Source organism: Cebus imitator, unplaced genomic scaffold, assembly GCF_001604975.1.
Source record: "Cebus imitator isolate Cc_AM_T3 unplaced genomic scaffold, Cebus_imitator-1.0 Scaffold31, whole genome shotgun sequence".
NCBI lineage: Eukaryota > Metazoa > Chordata > Mammalia > Primates > Cebidae > Cebus > Cebus imitator.
In genome coordinates this window covers 2,366,579-2,386,060 of record NW_016107346.1, presented here as the reverse complement: position 1 = coordinate 2,386,060, position 19,482 = coordinate 2,366,579, and the positions used below count along the sequence as shown (strand labels likewise).

The window sequence follows — 19,482 nt, the reverse complement described above, 5'->3', positions numbered from 1 at the left end:
ATCTCAGCTCACTGTAACCTCCACCTCCTGGGTTCAAGCCATTCTCTTGCCTCAGCCTCTTGAGTAGCTGGGATTACAGGCATGAGCCACCACACCCAGCTAATGTTTTGTTTTGTTTTGTTTTTTTAGTAGAGACAGGGTTTCTCCATGTTGGTCAGGCTGGTCTAGAATTCGACCTCAGGTGATCTACCCACCTTGGCCACCCAAAATGCTGGGATTACAGGCATGAGCCACTGCACTGGGCCCACAGTTGTCACTTTCATTGGCATTTTGTTCTTCACTTCCATGTCATTCTGTCTTGCCTCCAGGAGCATTATGCTGTCTTGATTTTTCTCCTCCTCACTGGTACTTCCCTCATAGTCTCTTTTCCTGAATCTTCTTCATCATCTCAACTTCTTTAACTCATTCAAAGTCATTTTCTAGTAGAACTCATCCTGACTGACCCTGAGGACCTCCCAGCTTTGTGTCTGCACCTCAGACCTTTTCCCTCTGCTGGAAATTTGTATCTTACCTGCCTGCTCAGCACCTCCATTTAGATGTCTAGGAGGACTCTTACACTGTCTTAGTCCATTTGTGTTGCTGTAACACAATACCCGAGACTGGCAACTTATAAAGAACAGAAATTTACTTCTTATTGTTTTTAAAGCTGGGAAGCCTAAAATCAAGTCATCAGCAGGTTGGGGTCTGGTGAGGGTCTAGTCTCTGCCTCCAAGATGATGTCTTATTGCTGTATGCTCTGGAAAGGAGGAGCAGTGTCCCCATAAGGTGGAAGGACTCTCTCCTTCAAGCCTTTTTATAAAGACACCTAATCCCATTCATGAGGGTGGAGCCCTCATGGCCTAATTAACTCTTCAAGGCTCCACCTCTTAATACCATCACATTGACAGCACCTGAATTTTGGAGGGGACATAGTCATACCATAGCAACACCTAAGAAAACTGATTTCTTGGTCCTATTCCCCCAAGCCTGACCCTAAATTTGCTATGTTTTCTGCATTGGTAAAGGCCAACTTCCTTCATCCAGTTGTTTAAACCAAAGATTGTGGAGTCACCAATGACATTTCTTTCTCCCACTCCCTGTATTGAGTCCATCAGCACATTTTGTTGGATCTCCCATCAAATTATATTTCCAGTCTAACCACTGCTCCTCACCACTCACCTTCTCCAAGACCCATCATCTCTGAATGAATCAGTCATTGCCTAGGCCTCATCACTAGTCTTCCTCCATCTAACCTTGTCCCTCTACAGTGCCCAAGGTATTCCTTTTAAAATGTCAAGTCCCTTTTCTTCTAGGAACCTTCCATGGGCATATCATCTTCCTCACGATAAACTATGCCGTCCTTACAAAAGTCACACAAGATCTGCCTTTTCACCACCAGTACACACATGTCCCTCTTTCTTGCTCCTGACCTCTTCCCCTGGTTTACTCTCCAGTTTCTGCACCTTCAGGCACACCCTGCCCTCAGAGCCTTGGTGTTCACTCTTCCCCCTGCCGGAAATGCTCTTCCCTATCTGCTCCTGTAGCCTGTAGCTTGTCCTTCACTCAGGTCTCAGTGTAAAGCCCTCCTCATTTCCTACCACAGCCTATCCTGACCACCATATCTAAAATAGCACCCCATGGCCCTTTAGATGTTTATTTCTCCTCATAACATCATTACCACCAGACATATGTTTATTTGTTTGTTGTATTCTCCATTGAGATAGGGGCTGCATGAATGTGAGGTCTTTTCCCTCAAGGGCCTCAAGCAATGTCTGGTACAGTGTTCAGTATTGCTTGATTGGATTATTCTGAGGGATTCTGCTCAGTTATCAATTCTGTGTGCCTTTGGGGCAGAGGTTCAGTAGTTCTGCTGGGTATCAGAATCACTGAGGGGCTTGCCTAAAATATGCATGCCCTGACCCCACTTCCTAGAGATCCAAATTCTGGGATGGAATCTAAAACATTTTTTAACACACCCCCCACATGATTTTGATGCACGGGATAAACGGGTGACACTTTGCAAAAGGCTGTCTCATTGTACCAGTTTGTGTTTGTTTATCTGTTGCTTTGCCTTGCTGAGTTGTTTTATGTATATCAGCAGTTTTGAATCACCTGGGAACCTAAATATAGATGTCCTCACCCCACCCCAGATCTTGTGAATCAGAACTTCCAGGGATGGGTCTTGGGAATCTCTATTTTCAAAAGACTCCCTCTGTGCCTCTGATGCAGCCAGTCTTTCCACTGGCCTGTGGGAGCCCCTCCTGTACTTTACAGACTTTGTGAGGAGGTTGAAAGCTCAAGAGCAGGTGTTTTCTCTGCTGTTTTAGGCCAACTTCTCTCCCTATCTCCCATTAATACAACAGTGTTCTGTTCAAATCAGGTTTTTACTAAGTCACTGTGGGGTGAACTCCTTGGTTTATCCACAGTTTCAGTGTGCTTTTGGGACTTAAACATTGCATAGCATTTCTTTCTTTTCTTTTCTGTTTTCTTTCTTTCTTTTTATTCCTTTCTTTCTTTTTTCTTTCTTTTCTTTCCTTTCTCAAAGCCTTACTCTGTCACCTAGACTGGAATGCAGTGGCACGGTCATGGCTCACTACAGCCCTAACTTCCTGGGCTCAAGTGTTCCATCTCAGTCTGCTGAGTAGCTGGGACTATAAGTGCACGCCACCATGCCTGGCTAATTTTTTGTAGACATTAGGACTCACTGGGTTGCCTAGGTTGGTCTCAATCTCCTGAGCTCAAGCTATCCTCCCACGTTAGCCTCCCAAAGTGCTGGGATTACAAGCATGAACCACTGTGCCTCGCTCAGTATTTTGTGCATCTCAAATCAACCTGTTTTCTGATTAGAGACAAGAAGGATATCTTAGTCACCTAGTTATCCTGATGGGGACTCTCTTTGCAGTCCTTTCTATCCTGGAATTTAAAATGTGTTTCCCAGGTCAGCCCATACAGGATTAGGGTAATATCACCCATCATCATACTCATTCATCTGTTTGGCCTTCCCCTTGATACTGTACTGGGACATGTGCTTTGACTGTCTTCAACCTTGGGGTACATTCACTGGTCTCCAGAGTACCCCCAAAGATGGCAAAAAGTCCTGACCCCTTGCCCTGTGGCCTGCCTAGACTGCTTAGGTTGCTGAGGGAGGGTATCTCCCTAGAAACCAGGGCCTTGCCCTGCTTCTGTTTGATTTTGCCCTAGAACTATGTATTGACACTCTTTATAGAGAAAAACTTATGAATCAAAAATCTTCGAAGTATAACCAAAAAGTAAAACAAAATAGGAGGTAGGGTGGGAGTGAGGCAGATGGCTGGGAATGGAGTATACCAAGGAATGATACTTTCAGAATTTTATTCCTTGGCCTAAGAAAGAGCTAGCTTCCAGGTTGTAAGGAATCATTTATGAAGACCCTAAGAGATCCTGTTGGTTAATCTGTTTTTTAAATACCTGAGTCCCCATGGTCTCAGAATGAGTCCTCATTCTGGACTTTGGATAGCCAACTCTTTGAATATGTTGGGTTTACCTCCATTCTTTGCAAAATATGATGGGTTCATTATTCATGGCAGAATCTGAAAAGTAGTAGGGTCCTCCTCGTAAGCCCAGAAAGCATTTGCAGCCCTCCTGGCATACATTATATATCTGTACCTTGGCATTGTGCCTCTGGATAAGCCTCAGATTGCATTTTGATGCCAGATGTGAGAAGCCATTAGTAATCAGTATGACTCCCTTTAGGAAATCCTGTTCCCAGGTGATAGCTGCTTCCTTAGGAATACTTGTTTGGGGGCTGCAGGGAGCTGCACCGGAGGCTCTGATTTAGTGACAAAGGGGAGTGAATTGACCCTAGAAATGTTAGAGTAAGAGATTTTTAATGAGACCTGACAGCTCAGGGGCTGAAGAGGGAGTCTAATCTTTTTTTTCCTGCCCACCCAGTCTTCATAGAAATGTAAATATGCTTCCTTCAACAAATTGCCAAATGTGGTTTTAATTTGTAAGCAAGCGACCCCGCCTTGCCTTTCTTGTCTTCTTTTTTCTTTTTCTTTTTTTTTTTTTTTTTTTTTTTTTTTTTTTTTTTTTTTTAAATCTAAGTCACAGATTTAACACTTTTTGAACAGGATATTTCCTCCTGTCACTCTGTCACCTCTTCTGTTGTCCCTTTTCTTCCAAGGACATTTTCCTTCATTGTTGTTGGAGGAATTTGGGATGAGAGCTGACTGCTCTGCTTCTTAAAGGAGTTTTCGAAGTTCCCATAAGAAATGCATAGTGCTCTTTAAACTGAATTTTTAAAATAAATAAAGGCAGTGATTGAAATTAATATGAGATTTGAAGAGAGTGTCACTATCACAGCATCATACTTTATGTGGTATATGCAGTATTCATTGTTGTTATTTATGACCCTGTCTGCCTTCCATTGTGGATTTCTTCCAGCGTTGGGGAATTTACATCATTCCTAATAGCAAAAGGCTTTCTGGTTCCCACAGAGTTGTTCAAAGCCTGACTCATGCTCCTTATGTTAATTGTTCAGCTCTGAAAATGCAGCACTTACAGGGTGTGGTTGTAAGGGGAAAATCTACTGTACTTATAGGGCATGTTTAGAAGTGTTTCACACATAAATCTCAATTTCTTTCCATCTCTTTCTCTTATTTGACTTTTAAGCTGTCACTAATTTTAGCCAACTAGTAAGTCTTAGAAAACAAAAAAAAGGAGAATATAATCCAATAAAACCTAGAATATTCTGTTCCCTAGCTTAAAACTGACTTGGATTATAACCAGACATGACTTTGAGTGACACTGTGCCAGGTCTGAGACCGATAGGCACAATTGAAGAGAGCAAAGAGCCCATCCTCAGTGGTGCAGGACAGTGATGAGGCAAAGTACATTTCCTCCGCCTGTAGGATAACCCATGGTACTCATGGTTGCCACGTACCAGGTTCTCTGGGGCTGTCACTGCTAATTCCAATGTCTAAAGCAAGAACCTACTGACAGCTTACTAAAGCTGTTTCGAGTGGTAGCAACATTTTATTGAAATTTGATAGGGAAGAATACTTAGTGTCTTAGAAAATGACAGGAGTTAACACCTTGTCTGGATTATCTACTTGATAACCAAAAGGAGAAGAGATTCCAAAAGTATAAAGTGGGTTAATGTTGGCAAGGCAAGTAGGCTTTTACATTTTATAATTACTTCCTTATGATGCTTCCATGGGAACACAAAAGGATAGATAGGCAGATAATCTTTGAATTACATAAAACCAGAGTGGTGATTAGTATAAGGAAAAAAGTCCTGAGTGTTTTAATAGCCAAGAATCACAAACTCCAGTTTTCAAAATACCAATATTAAAAGATTTGACCGTTGCTATGGTCTTGGGCATTACAAAACATTCTTTATTTTTGCAGATAGAGAAAATATGGGGAATTCTTATGATGATAAGTGTGTAGACCACTGTGCCGCCAGGTCTTGCCGTAAGAACAGCTCACAGGCACGCTGCTGCCACACACAGGAATTCAGGGGCTTTTGTCACAGCCTGAGCCTCACAGATATCAGATATTGGCCAAGAGTTCCCAGATGGTTTGGAATCAACATTCTTGGCATTACAGCTTTGTATGTTTATGGCACATATTAATGTATGAAATGTGTGGATTGGGAGTCCAAAAGAAGTTACAATTAACCATCAAGTCCTAGGTTAAAAAAAGGTTACAATAGCTTACCACTGAGCAGTTTCATTCAGCGTTTACAAAAATAAATGTGTTCATTGGGGCATTCAGAGTGTAACTGTTTTCTCTCATGTTCAGCTAATAGATTTCTTGTTGAACCTTTGTTATCTTTTCAAGTAGACAAAAAGAGTTCTCCATGGAGTGTCTGATTACTTTGCTGAGTGTGCAGAGAGTTCACTTCCTCCCAGTGCAAAGCTTCGGAGAAATGCTCTGAAAGAAATGTAGGTGCAATATGTTTCCTTTTTCTCAATTTTGACTGCCTCTATGTACGGATAGATAACATGAAGTCTAGAATTAAACAGAGTGCCTGGAACTGAAGCACAAACGCCCCTCTAGCACGTACTTGCTCTCCCCTCCTTCCTGACTCTCTTGCTTTCTGGACAATGGGGATAGAGTCCTTGCTTCACAGGTGTGTTGCAAGGAGTAATTAATGACATGTTCTTTGAAGATGAAAAGCACCTATTGGTTGTGTGTTTCATGCCGCTTTCGGAGGGACTACAGACAGATCTAAAAAACACATTCCTTTCCTAAGATCCTTGTTCCGACTTCAGTATAATTATGATAATCCTCATGCTCTTGTTGTCAACAGTAAGAGCATGAATATTATATATATATTTGTTTTCACACTAAAGTTTAGCCAAAATAAATATTTCAGCTTTCAATGTTTTGGTGGTTGAGGAAATTTCTTGCCATTCACAAACCTGTAAATATATACTGAAGTTAAGATCTTCAGTCTCTGATTCTCCCTCGGTAGCTTCTATCCTGCCGCTCAAAGTTAACTTTATCATCAGAGTGAAGTTTACATTGTTTGTTGTGGATGCTGTAGGAAGCAAGGGGCTTATATACAGCTATATCAACACTTTGTCTTCCACAATTGTACTTTATTGCCTTTCATGCTGGCTATCTGAAATTTCTTCCAGGACATTTTAAATTATATTAACTAAGTCCTCTCCCGTAAGCTTGATCAACAAACCTGACACCAGCTAAATGGTGATTGTATTTGGGTAACATCTTGAAATAGCCTGAGAGAAATTCCAAAAGATTATTCTTTACTCACAAATAGAAATTATGTGTACATGCACATTTGTGTGCACAGAGCCTGAATCAACTTCTGGAAAAAAAAAATCAGTATATCAAACATAGGTAGTGCTGACCCTTCATATCGGAAATGAATACTTATTTGCCTTAGTTAAAATGTGAATACCATCATAAATCCATTTTTAACCCAATGATTGATAAGCAAGTGTATCCTAGTATAATGGAAAATGTGAAGGTTTTTGCTTGATTCAATCTGCATTTAAGGGGACATTGATTTAAACATACACTTGTGGTAGTGGGTGTTTCTAGATTTGCTGGGAGACGAGAAGGCAAGTAGTGATACATGCCTCCTTTTTCAGGTGAAGGAAATGTGGTAGAGGGAATTTGGAGAAAACTGTGCCGTGACAGCTTTACAAAGCATAAAATCATTTTTGTTTGTTTCAGTGTGAAAAGAACTGAAACAAAAAGCAGTGTCATGAGCAAATCGCAGCCCAGAAAAGATACTGTGGAAACATCTAGTGACTCAGTGATTGCAGAGATAGCAAGGAGGAGGAATAATGGTCAGGCCTCCTCCAGTCCCCCATCAGAATCCACAGGACAGGCAAAGGATTACATAAAGGCAGCTGAGAGCCACTGGGGGCTTCCTGTTCAAAAGCTGGAAAAAGTTAATCAGACCCAGCCAGAAGACACTAGTGGCCAGCAAAAACCTCATCCTGGGGAGCAGTTACAGACAGGGCTTCTAAGCGGGAGCCCTGTCTGTAGCTGTGAGTCAGCATCAGCTGGTCCAAAACAAAGTCCACGAGTGGCCAAAACCCAACAGAAACGAAGGAACTGCAGCTCTGCGGAAGACTTCGACCACCACGAGAGAGTTTCTTCTGGAAGTGATCGATTAGTCCCAAGAGAAATAATAGTGGAAAAAAGCAAAGCTGTTAGGGTTTTGCCAGCTTTAGAGTTGTCAGATCCGGGGTTACTTTTGAAACAAGATTTGGCAAAAACCACGTCTAAGGAAGAGTTGCATGTGGTGGAAAGTCTCTCCTCAAGACATCTTATGAAAAATAACCCAGGGCAGGCACAGCAAACCGGCTCAGCCACAAACACTGAAAGATTATCTACAATTCAGAATAGCCCAACCAAGAAAAGAAAAAAATATGACAGGGGCCACTAACACCAAAGAGGATTGCAGTGCTGGAGTTGAGGACGTAGTGGGCCAAACCTGTGACAAGAGAGCTGTGTGTATAGATGCCGGGATTTTAAAGGAATTAATTACAATGATTAATTTAAATAGGAAGTATGTTATCTGTGTTGTGGCTATGGTTTGTTGTCAAAGCATTTCAAACCAGGAGGCTGTATGCTTGTTCTAACAGCATTGCTACTTTCTCATTGCATTTTATACCTGTCTTCAGAGAATTGGTATTATGACAAAGAGCCATCCACCTTGTCAGGAAGGAGAGTATATGCAAGGACTGCATGAAGAAACTGATCATGAGCCCATTCTTGGGACATCAGTAAGCAATGGACCACACAGAGACAGTACCACCATGCTGCCGTTCAGTGCCAGGGGTGCAATCCATCCTCCTGCTCCTCAGCCTGAGTAGTAGGGCAGTGGAGGAACCATGTGTGGTCCTGGGACCAGCTTCCTTGTCTGGAAGTGTGCTAGGAATGTGGTTATTTGGCCCTGCCTCTGCTGAGTAACTACCTCTGGGTGATTCTGAAACAGGCTCGAGTTTGAGAACCACTGGACTAATGGAACATTCCCCGGTGCTTCCTCCAGCCTGGCTGCCATGGTCTCCGGCTCGTCAGGTGGAGGCAGATGTGGACATGCATCCCCTTGGACTCTCTTAAACTTGTAAAACACTTGGGTTTGGGGTATGGATCACTCTCTTCCCAGATTCTGCAGTATGGCAGCCATGCTACCCAGAAAGCTGTTACTTACCCTATAATTGTTGAAGTTGATGGGCAGTTCTTCCCAGCCTGAGGGGAAGACATTGGAGAGGCTTGTTGTTGCCTATAGCTCAAGCCTGTCCCAGTCCCTCCTCTTGCGCCCACCTCCAGGATTTTGGTTTGGGACAAACCAGAACCTAACGAGAACTCAGTGACCAGTTTCCAGTTTCCCAGTTGGAAGGCTTCACAGGCAATTCAGATTTCAAAACAGGAGGCTTCCCTTACAGTCTACCACTGTCTCTGGTGGGTTTGCTGAAATGTCACATAGTGAATTATGGCAATGACTTATTTTGGATGGACACCTGCTAAAAATTTCCTTAACCCAATTTCATTCTGAAACAGGAAGGAAACAATGTTCAAGGTCCATTTATTTAATACATCTTTTTTTTTTTTCTGTTCAACATGAGGTGGGCCTTTGAAATAGCACCTCCCCTAAGTAATAAGGAAAACCAAGTATATTCCCTAAAGTGTTAAAGTTAGCAGAAAAATCACCCAGAAAAGCCCAACAAAATTAAAAGAATACAGAAACAGGCATAGTGTAGGTTCATGCTTGAGCTGGATTAGTGGTTTCTTCCATCTCATTCTGTCCTTCCCCATATCTCTTGTCCCTACTTATTAAGACTCAGTAAGACTCATGAAGCAGCAGCCATATTTCATGGCCCCATTTTGGTTCATGAAGTTCAGTCTTGGTCACCGAGCCTGGCTGTGGAGGTAGATACTGTTACTTTGACATTCCAAACCCTGCCTGGAAACCTGTTCCTGTTCCATGATCCAGCCTCACCATCCCCACTGGAAACAGCCCTGCCTGCTGGTGTCCTGTCCTCGTCCCTCCTGGCTTTTTTCCTGCTCCCAGCTGAACCCTATCAGGAGATTCTGTAGGAGATGAGGGAGCCCAATAGAATACTAACTTCAGTGGTGCTGACTCTGCTTATACAATAGGGGTGGACTGCACAGAATGGAATCCTCCGTAGTACTTGGTAGAATGTGCATTTCCACAGCCCACCTTAAGCCCCTCTCTTAGGAACAGTTTTCTAGGTGTGTTCTTTATTGAAGACAGGACCACAGTGTGTCATTGAATCTTCTTAAACAGAAACAATTAGAACGATTTATAAACAGGGAGGACACAGGTAATAACCCAGGGGATAGGCCAAGAAGCAGCTTTCTGGAAAAGAGTCTCAAATTAAAATGACATCTGTACTAGAACAATATTCCCTGCCTGCTCCAGAACTAGGGGAGATATCTGAGCTGGAGCCACCAGAGAAAATTTCTGAGAAGTTTTTTTGTTTCTCATCTTTCTCTGTTGTGTCACTCTGGTATTGAGAAGTTTTTATTTCATTAGCTAACCTGGGCTTGGTGGTTAAGGCTAATAATTAGAATGATTCTCGGTCAAGAAAAGTCTTGGCTTTAGAGTTTGTTATATTTGGGGATATGACCATTACTGTAATCTAAGAGGGAAAATAGCATCTTTGGTTAGATAGATGGGGTCTCCCTCACAGCCCTCACATCCCTTCATGTAAAAGGGATTTTAACAGGGTTTACAGAGGAAATGGCTCTCAGTTCCCACACTGCGGCATGTGTTTGAGGAATTTTGCCTTTAAGCATTTTTCTTGCACATGTCTGAAACACCCCTGGATCTCTTGTTATTTGAATGGTCGTGTGATTCTTTGGATATTTGGAAGTACAAAGGGGCAAATGGATGCCAGGGTTTTGTTGTTGTTGTTGCTTATTAGGTAGGAAATGAAGGGTTCTCACTGTTGGGAATGGTATGTGCTTTGATATTCTTAATGATCTTAATAATTTGGCATCCGAAAGTAAAACACTGTCAGTATTCTCAGTCAAAAAGGACAAGTTACTCAACCACTTACCTGGTACCCCAAGTTATATTCAAGTCCCTGTGACTCCAATCTTGGAGAAGTCAATGATCCAATTCGATTGACGTTGTAACTTTGATTTTCCTAACTGTCTCAGTGTCATGGATTCTAAGCCACTTCCATGTACTTTCAGATGACATCTTAATATATTGGTGTTGAGGTTATTTCAATGTCCATAAACAAGAAAGGCCTGGGAACAATCTGTATGATTTCTCTTTCACATTTTCTTATCTTTGCCACTAAAAGTTAACTGTCATCCAGATATACATATAAATTGTGAAATGCAAAGGAGCAAACTTTGGGGGTAGGGGACTAAGTGCTTCAGTTCTTTTGTTCACTTATTTTAATACTATAGAAGTATAGAAGTGTATTTCATTTTATAAAAAGCAACAATCATAAAAACCCTCTGTAGTTTGATTTATGGGGAATATAGCTTATCTCTGAAAGATCTCAAGATACAGCTTGCAGACCGCAATGGGATCACAGTGTAATTGTTTGCTTTTGGTGTCATGTTTGGATTTTAGCATGGACTGTTGTGCATATCAGTGGCCTTTGATTTCAGAAAAGAGCTTGGCGAGGGCAGAACACATAAGGGAAGGAAACCTCTGCTCAAGAGAATGGCCTGGGATCACAGTGTCGCCATTCCCAGTTTCCTTGAATTCCTTCTTGGCAGGCCCTGCTATTAAATTTCCACAAAACTGTAATGAGTGGCCCTCCTTTGGAGGTGACAATGGCTTTTCCTAAGAACCCAAAATTCTCTTTTCAGCATACTGTGACTTGAATATGGAAATCATTTTAATTTCTTCTTTTATGAGGAAATTTTCATGCTTGGTTTGTCAAGACAAGAGAGTTCATTCCTTATTATTGAAACATTAATGAATTGAAACACGTTGAAGCAAGTAAAAAAATCAAAATTAGATTGGTTTATCTTAAATAGTTAAAAGCCTTCCCTGGTACAAAATAAATTAAGTGTTGTAAAATGAAGTTAATTCAGGTAATTACCTAGTACAGAAGTCTAACCATATACATCATTGGTATTGCAATTTAAGGGTATAATTAAATTCTCAGAAATCTGCAGGTCTCCCTCTAATTTGGTTTCCATATTTATTTAACGAAACAGGGAACATATATGTGTCAATGTGCAGCTTAACAGGGGGGACTTGAATGGATAAAATTATCTTTAATTATCTAGCGCTACCTGGCACTGGGCTTGAATTTAATCATATTCAAATGTTTCCTTTGGCAGCATAATATTACCATACATCCTATTACCTTACAGTTCCTTATCAAAAATTTTAATTCTTTGCTTGAGCAAAAGTAAAAAAACCATATGTTTGACTCTAAAGTATTTGATCAGGGAAAAGAAGGTGTGAATTGGACAGATCCCCCAAATAATTTTCTTCAATCAAGTTAAAGAGCCAAACATGGTAGTAAGTCACCAGGAGAGCTCTTTTTTCCTTATCTTCTCGTTCGTTTTGTTTTAAACTCTTTAAATAATTCAGTAGTTGTGCATGCCTAAGGTTTTATGAATAAAGCGTAAAACAATTTTACTCTTTATTCATAAAACAGTACATATTGACATAAATGTACTGTTTTATGAATAGAATACAATTGTTTTAAAAAATTAGTGTGTAGGTTTTTGTTCTTCAAAAACAAGTGAATTAACCCCAAAAAATACATACCCAAATTGCCCTTTTCTGAACATGCTATTTTAAATTATGCTGTATTTGAAAGAAGTGTTTTCTTTGTTGAAATAATCCTGCAGTTTTGAATACTTTATAAAATAATCAAAGGGGAGCTTTCCATTTAACCATTGGCCTTATAGATTTAGGCAGTGAAAACCCAGCATGAAGCATTTGGATGAAATTGACCTATGAGATTTTGGGGTGCATACAATGTGGACTTGTTCCCAGTTCTGCTCCCAACTCTGAGCTAAGATAGACCTCTTTGGCAGGATTAAACTACAGCACTTTGACTCCTTTCCAGGAATCTTGACAGTCCCCAAATGGATTCATTTCTATTTTCCAAGTGGATATAATCTTTACTCAGAATCTACACTGCCTTTTATTTCAGTACTGCACACTTCTGTAGTTTTTGGTTTGTTTTTTCAACTTCTGTACTTTTGTACATAACTTTTCAGAAGCATTTCAGTATCAGGTTGGAATAGCTGTGTGTGCAATGCTGAGAACCACCGCAGTGTATGAGGCATAGCTCATTTCTTCCTAGTGTTTTGGTCATGGTGGCCTGCCATCTGGCCTAACCCACAGGAAAGATGCCTTGCCCTGGCCTTGGGGGCTGGGCTTGGGATCTGGGGACTGCATAATAGCATGAGGCTGCAAGCTGCAATTCCTGGGTCCAGGCTGCTGCTTTGCCACTAATTGGTTTTATGTGTTTTGGTACAAGTGATGCAAGCTCCCAGGCCTTAGTTTCTTCATCTGTCAAAGAAAATTATCTCTAATAGTTTAAGTGCCAAACACAGCTTTTAGTGCATCGGGATAAACATACACCTCTCATGTATTAATTTCTCCATCTGTTTGAAAATGGTTTTCTACACTGGCCACCTACCTGGATAGCCTCTAGTTCAGTCAGAATCTCTGAGGTTTGGCCTGGGTGTTGGGATTTTTAAAGCTCATCAAATAATGATTCACAGGAGACACCATAGTTAAGAACTATTGTTTAAAAATGTGGAGTGTGCATGTAAATAGCAGATGTTAAAAGAGAGGGTCAGCTGAGTATCTTTAGAAGAGGGGCTTTCTGCAAATCAGAAGTATACCACCTACTTGCAAGTAAATGAGTAGGAATGGCTTTGGAGACAAGTTGTCAGTCAACAGTCATACATTTTAATCTTACAAAGAGATGTATTTTGTTTTCTTCTGAAGGCCCCTCTACATTGGTTCTGCTGCTTTAGAGCCTACACATCCAAACACACCTCTCGTCTTTGCCAACATTGAGAAATTGTTACCCTCGTTCAGAAGATGGGTCTTAAAGCACCTAAATAATTGTCCGAAATTTTACATAAACCTCTGGGGTTTGCCTTTGATCATGATCGTTAATATCATTAATGGGCCCTCTAAAAGTGCATGTGAATTTCAAGTTAGCATTTGGCAGGGCAGTGAAAGAATGAACGCTTTTAAAATAGTTTGGCTCAGAAATTGCATCTGAAATAACCCTGTGGGAAAATCAGGAGAATTTCTCATCCTCCGAAGGATTACCTAGGATGAGACACTGACCTTGTGTTTTAAGTTCAGTTGCATTTCTTAAAACCTCATTCATTACCCAGCCTGATTTATTTTCAGAATGAAGTAGGCTATGGGAGGGGGCTATATAATGATGTCTGGTTTTTATGTTTGCCTTCTGTTTTCTGCACAGTTCCCAAAAGATTTTTATCATAATGTGTGTATATATTTATTAAAAAGAAAAAATGGCTTCTTCACGAGATTTACTGTGGCTTTTCTCTCAGAATTTAGAGCTGAAGAATTCTCTCCTCTTCAGGCTCTAAGGCAATCAAACCCCAGAAGGCTGAGTGTGTGCGGGGTGAGCAGAGCGCTGACCTCTGCCAGGGGAGAGGTCAGCTCAGCACACAAGACTCAAAAGGGAGGAAGAAAAAGCAACTCCTCAGCAGGGAGTTTGACTTGCTCTAGGGCAGAAGAGCTTTTATAAATGAGTTCCCAGTCTCCCACGCCCTCTCGCCTGCACTTCTGTTACCAGTCCTGTTCTGCGCTTAGACACCACACACACACACACACACACACACACACACACGGGTGCACACACGCGTGCGCACACACGCACCCCCCTCATTTCCACTCGACCTGCCCCAGGAATGATGGTGAGACTGACAGACCCTGCTCCAGAGGAGGCAGGTGATGGATTGACTGGGAATTTTTCTAGACCCAGTGGCTCCCAAGGCCTTTCAGTCCCTCCTTCACACGCTTGACTGGTGAGAAGAACACAGAAGGCTCTTTCCCAAACCCACAGTGGGTGCCTGGGAGGATGAATACCAGCCATCCATTCCTGTTTGTTGTCAGAGGGAGAGGTGGAATGGTAAATCAGGGCAACCTCCAGCCAGGAGGTGGGAGACTGGGCTGGGTGGTTGGAATGTGTCCCAGTAGGAGGAGCCTAGAGGGACCTTCCTGTCACAGCACCAGAGAAGGACCTTGTAATGCAGCACCACTGCTCTATTCGTATATTTTCCTTAAAATGAACCTCATCCTGGTGCCCTTTTGCTCAGTACGTGGGCCGTCTGCCTGTGGCATAGCCTGGGGCATCTAGAAAAAAATATTCTCAGGTGGCTCTCCCATGAAAATGTCCTACCAATCCGAAGACACTTCTAGGCAGCACAGCTTTCTATGCCAGAGGTGTCAGGGATCTGTGTTGCTGTTGGGGTTCTTGTTTTGATGCCAATAAAAATATTCACCGGGAAGAACCTTCTGGATCTCACGAAAATCTTTACACAGGTTCAAAGACAAGGAGTCTGTGCATCCATCTGTGAAATTTCTGCAGCAAATTGTTTTTCTTTTCCCTTGAAAATAGTATTTCTTGGTACCAGTTTATCAAATCTCATGTTCTTTGGGTCCCAGTTGTAGAAACAGCTTTAGTTCTTGTTTTGCATGCTTGTCAAGTCTAACTCCAGGTCCTAATAATGTTTTAGAAAAGCTCGCTGAACTTAAGAGAAACCTTAATTTTCTGCTACCAGCTATGCATGTCTGCCTAGGCCACCTGCCTGCCGTGCAAGGGCAATCCTGGTAGAGCCGATGGTGGGAGAGAAAGTTTGGCTTCACATTTAGCTCCTTCTTAGTGCTGAAGAAATGGCCACTGTGCAGTGACGACAGCCAAGGAGGGAACTTCCTTGTAGGGAAAGCCTCTGGGGAAGCCAGGGGTGGGAACGTAAAGTATTTCTGAAATGTCCAACTCACTGAAAACCTCCAGAAAATGAAAGTCAAACATTATCTTGTTTCATAAGGAGAGAAAACTATCTCAAGACTTGAGTGTCCTGGAGTCCTCCAAGGCCAGGTATCTGAGCTTCCCTCATTCGGCTTTTATGAAATGGGGCTTTAGAGGGATATAGAGGAAAACACTGTGTTCTATTTTCATTATTTGCAGGCTGTAGACAACTATTATCAACACACAGAGACTACACACTATTGTAGATTTTAATGAGGCACCACTTTTGTGCAGTCCTATAGCTCATTCTTGTCTTGAGTGAGCTGTTCTTTCCATTGCACTGGGAGCTGGCTCTGAGTTGATCAGGGAAAAAGCCAACAACAATTTGTATAGTCACAACCAAATATAACACCTACAAGTGGCACAGCCTGCTATAATAACCCTGTTTTTTTTTTTTGAGAGGGAGTCTTGCTTTATCACCCAGGCTGGAGTGTAGTGGCCCAATCTAGGCTCACTGCAACGTCTGTCTCCCAGGTTCAAGCGATTCTCCTGCCTCAGCCTCCTGAGTAGCTGGGATTACAGGCGCCTACCACCACACCTGGCTAATTTTTGTATTTTTAGTAGAGACGGAGGTTTCACCATGTTGGCCAGGCTGGTCTCGAAATTCTGACCTCGTGATCCACCTCAGCCTCCCAAAGTGCTGGGATTACAGGCGTGAGCCACCGCGCCCAGCCCCACGATCCTTTTTAGGAGAGGTTTATGTTAGTTTTCCATCCTTGTGTAACAAATTACCATAATTTGAGAGGCTTAAGACAACATAAATTTACTGTCTCATAGTTTTTGACACTTCTTAGCTGGGTCCTCCGCTCAGGATCTCTTAGGCTGAAATCAGGGCGTCGGCCAGGCTGCATCCTCAGCTGGATGCTCACCCAGGGAAAGGTCTGCTTCCAAGCTTCCTTGTTGGCAAAATTCAGTTCCTTGCATTTGTAGGACTAAGATCTGCACTGTCCTACTGGCTGTTGGCAGGGGATTTCCTAGAAGCCATTTCGAAGGTTCTTGCCACATGACCCCCTCCATTTCATTAATGGAGAAATCTTGGCATTGAATCACTTTCATGCTTTGAATCTCTTTGACTTCTTCTTTAACCAGCCAGAGAAAACTCTCTGGTTTTAAAAAGCTCCTGTAATTAGGTCAGCCCCACCTGGATAATCTGTATTGAAGGCTAACAGATTTGAGACTTTAATGACATCTGCAAAATCCCTTCACAGCAGTACCAGGATTAGTGTTTGATTGAATAACCAGGGGCCAGGGACCTTTGGGAGGCATCATGGAGTCCTGCCTATGACCAGATCCAACAGCACTTAGCTCTTCTCTGACAGGCCCAGTTCAGTGGTGTAATGGTGAGAAAGTAGACTGTCAGTTGGAATCTTGCTGAATTCCTTAAATCTTTTAATGGTTGCTTAGAGCAAATACTGAAAGCTGTGTTCTTTCCTTTTCCTGTAGTCCTTTTCAAGAATAATACAATGGCACACACTTATTGTCAGCGTGATGTATGAGGAAACTGAGGCACAAAGAATTTCAGAAATTTGCCCAAGTTTCTTGCCAAGTTAGTAAATGGCAGTGCCTAGAATCTAGGTCTAGCAAACCCCAAAGCCCAGAAACTGTGCTGTTAGAACACACAGGTGGAAAATTCCAAACCAGGAGCTGGGAGGAAGAGCTGCGATTGCAATCAAAGGCATCTCAGTCCAGAATGCGTCCTCTTGATCACTAAGCACACAGCCTGGCTTTGCACACCAAGCAGGTGAAAGTAACAGTGTAGTGAAGTCTAGTAACAGTCAGGCCCACCTGGAGGCCAGACACTCTGCAGGAGATGTTCAGGGCCTCTTTTGTAACTGCACTGCAGCCAACACCTACCGGCTGAGAGCTCAGGAACCACAGAAATGACGGGGCGTGGAGGTGGAGAAAGCCAGAGGTTGTGGTCCCTCCCGGCTCTTTCCCACTCCCTTTACTGTACTAGAGGCACTTTTTCCTTTTTTTTTTTTTTTTTTTTTTTTTTTTTTTTTTTTTTTTTTTTTTTTTTTTTTTTTTTTTTTTTTTTTTTTTTTTTTTTTTTTTTTTGCAGATCTTTATGTTGTATCACGTTTGCACACCTCCTTTCTGCTTTATGCTGTAAGTTCTTTCAAAAATACTTCCAAAGTAACATCACTGCAAAGCCAGTGAGAGTCCCCTGAGGGCATCTGATTGTTCAGGTCCAGAACTTGGAGGTTTTATGTTTCTGTCTTGGGGATGGGGTTTTTCCAAGTCACTCAGTATGGGTGCCTGGTGCAGGGGAAACTTCTACATAGAATGTAATTCTGGCCTACCCTGACACGACAAACAGGTTAAGGATGATTTGTGGGAGATGTTGCTAATCCGTCAGTGCTGGGTGGAGGAGTGTGGAGGCGTAGCCTTTTGGGGATGTCAGATGGAGGAAGCAGAGCTGCCCACAGGCAGTTCCAGGAACTCTCAGCTGTGTCTGAACTGGCCCAACCACACACTGGACGTGGTGAACTTCATCACATTCAAGTGATCTGGATTTTAGTCATTAAATGCTCAGGTGTTTTTGCGGTGATAACCTGGAAGGAAGCTGCTGGGGGAGTGGGACTGGCTAGAGAACAAGGGATGAGGCCTAATGATAATTACAATCACTTGACACTGGCCAGGACCCTGGCACCTGCATCTCAGACCCAGTGAGCAGCAGTGCTGTTCTGAAGACGCCTGTAAAATGTCCTACTGCAGGGAGCTGTAGGACCTACTGGGGCTGTTTCCTTTCTGAACCTCTTTTCCTGCAACTCATTTTAATTCTATGAAGCAAAAACTAAAAGGGAAATTGGAAATGTCCCAAGAACAAAGGAGCAGCCTACAAAGGAGCTAGGGCTTAATCTGTCTTTGATGCAGAAAACACCTATTGCTCCCGGATTTATACAGATGTCACTTTCTAGGCAAAACCAGGTCAGATTGACAACATTGTCTTAGCAGTCACTTCCTGTGACCTCCCTTGAGCCTTTGCATCCATTTTTGTGAAGTGCTGATCTCCCAAGGCTTCACCTTTGAAAATCACACTAAGGGCAGGATCCGGACATAAACCTAGCAAATTCCCAGAAGAGGCGGAAAGCACAGCAGCCCAGGAGGGAGGAGTCCGAAGTTGTAGTTCTGGCTGTTTAGAAATCTCTGTATAACCTCGGACAAGTCGTTGAGCCTCAGTTTACTCTTCCGGGAAAGTAGTGGGGGTTAGATCCTTTGATGGGTAAGGCCCTTGATTGCATTAACATCCTGTGAGTCTATGATGAAGGTATTTCAACTGCACATATCTCGGCAAGGATAAAATAAAGCAGCTTTTCAGTCTTCAGGTGCCGAACAGAGGGGGCCAGCCTGTTTGGTTGCCTGAGTAATGATTAGGAAGCCAGCTGCAAACTTGCATTTTGCTCTGGGATCACCGATGAGCCCCGCCAGCCCTGCCAAGATTCTTCTCTTTAAAACAAAGCTGTTACTTTCATGTTGCTGGCATCTGCATTTGCTTTCTGGATAATTCAACCCTTGGGTGCCCTGGTGTGGATATTTGCAGTGGGAGTGGGTTGGAGAAGGTAGCAGGCAGACCTCAGTTCAAGGTTCTTATTGGATTTAAGAGCCTTTATTCTCCAGGTTAATTTTCCTGACTTGCCTATCACAGGTTAATACTGGACCCATGCATAATGATACATAATTTGAGACTCGTAAAAGCTACCTTGGACTTGAAAGAAACGCACTCTAAGCCAGGAAGGTTATGCCCAGCATGCAAGAGCAAGTAATACAGGCAGAATATATGTCCAAAGCAAGAGAGCCACACCCTTTTGACATGATCTCAGAGGGTGCCATTCGGGGTTTAGGCTCCTCAGCTCCAGGCAGTGATACCACTGCAGCCCGACAATCACCACTCCCCCCAACCTGCTCTTAGTTTTAACAGCCATTGGAAGGCAGTGGCTCACAAACGGAAATTCGTTATTTTTAATAGACCCTGAAATACCTCGTGGATTTGAAGTGA

At 42.5% G+C, this 19,482-nt stretch overlaps 1 protein-coding gene across 1 annotated transcript in view; it reads left to right on the top strand.

Annotated features, from left to right (window-relative positions):
- LOC108300952 (SLX4 interacting protein) overlaps window positions 1–13,974 on the top strand; it is a 197,366-nt gene extending 183,392 nt beyond the window's left edge. The window contains exons 7-8 of the mRNA XM_017523943.2: window positions 5,809–5,909; window positions 7,171–13,974. Coding sequence (XP_017379432.1) covers window positions 5,809–5,909; window positions 7,171–7,891 — 822 coding nt within the window. The 3' untranslated portion in view covers window positions 7,892–13,974. The remainder of the gene's footprint in view (window positions 1–5,808; window positions 5,910–7,170) is intronic.
- Window positions 13,975–19,482: the final 5,508 nt, after the last annotated feature.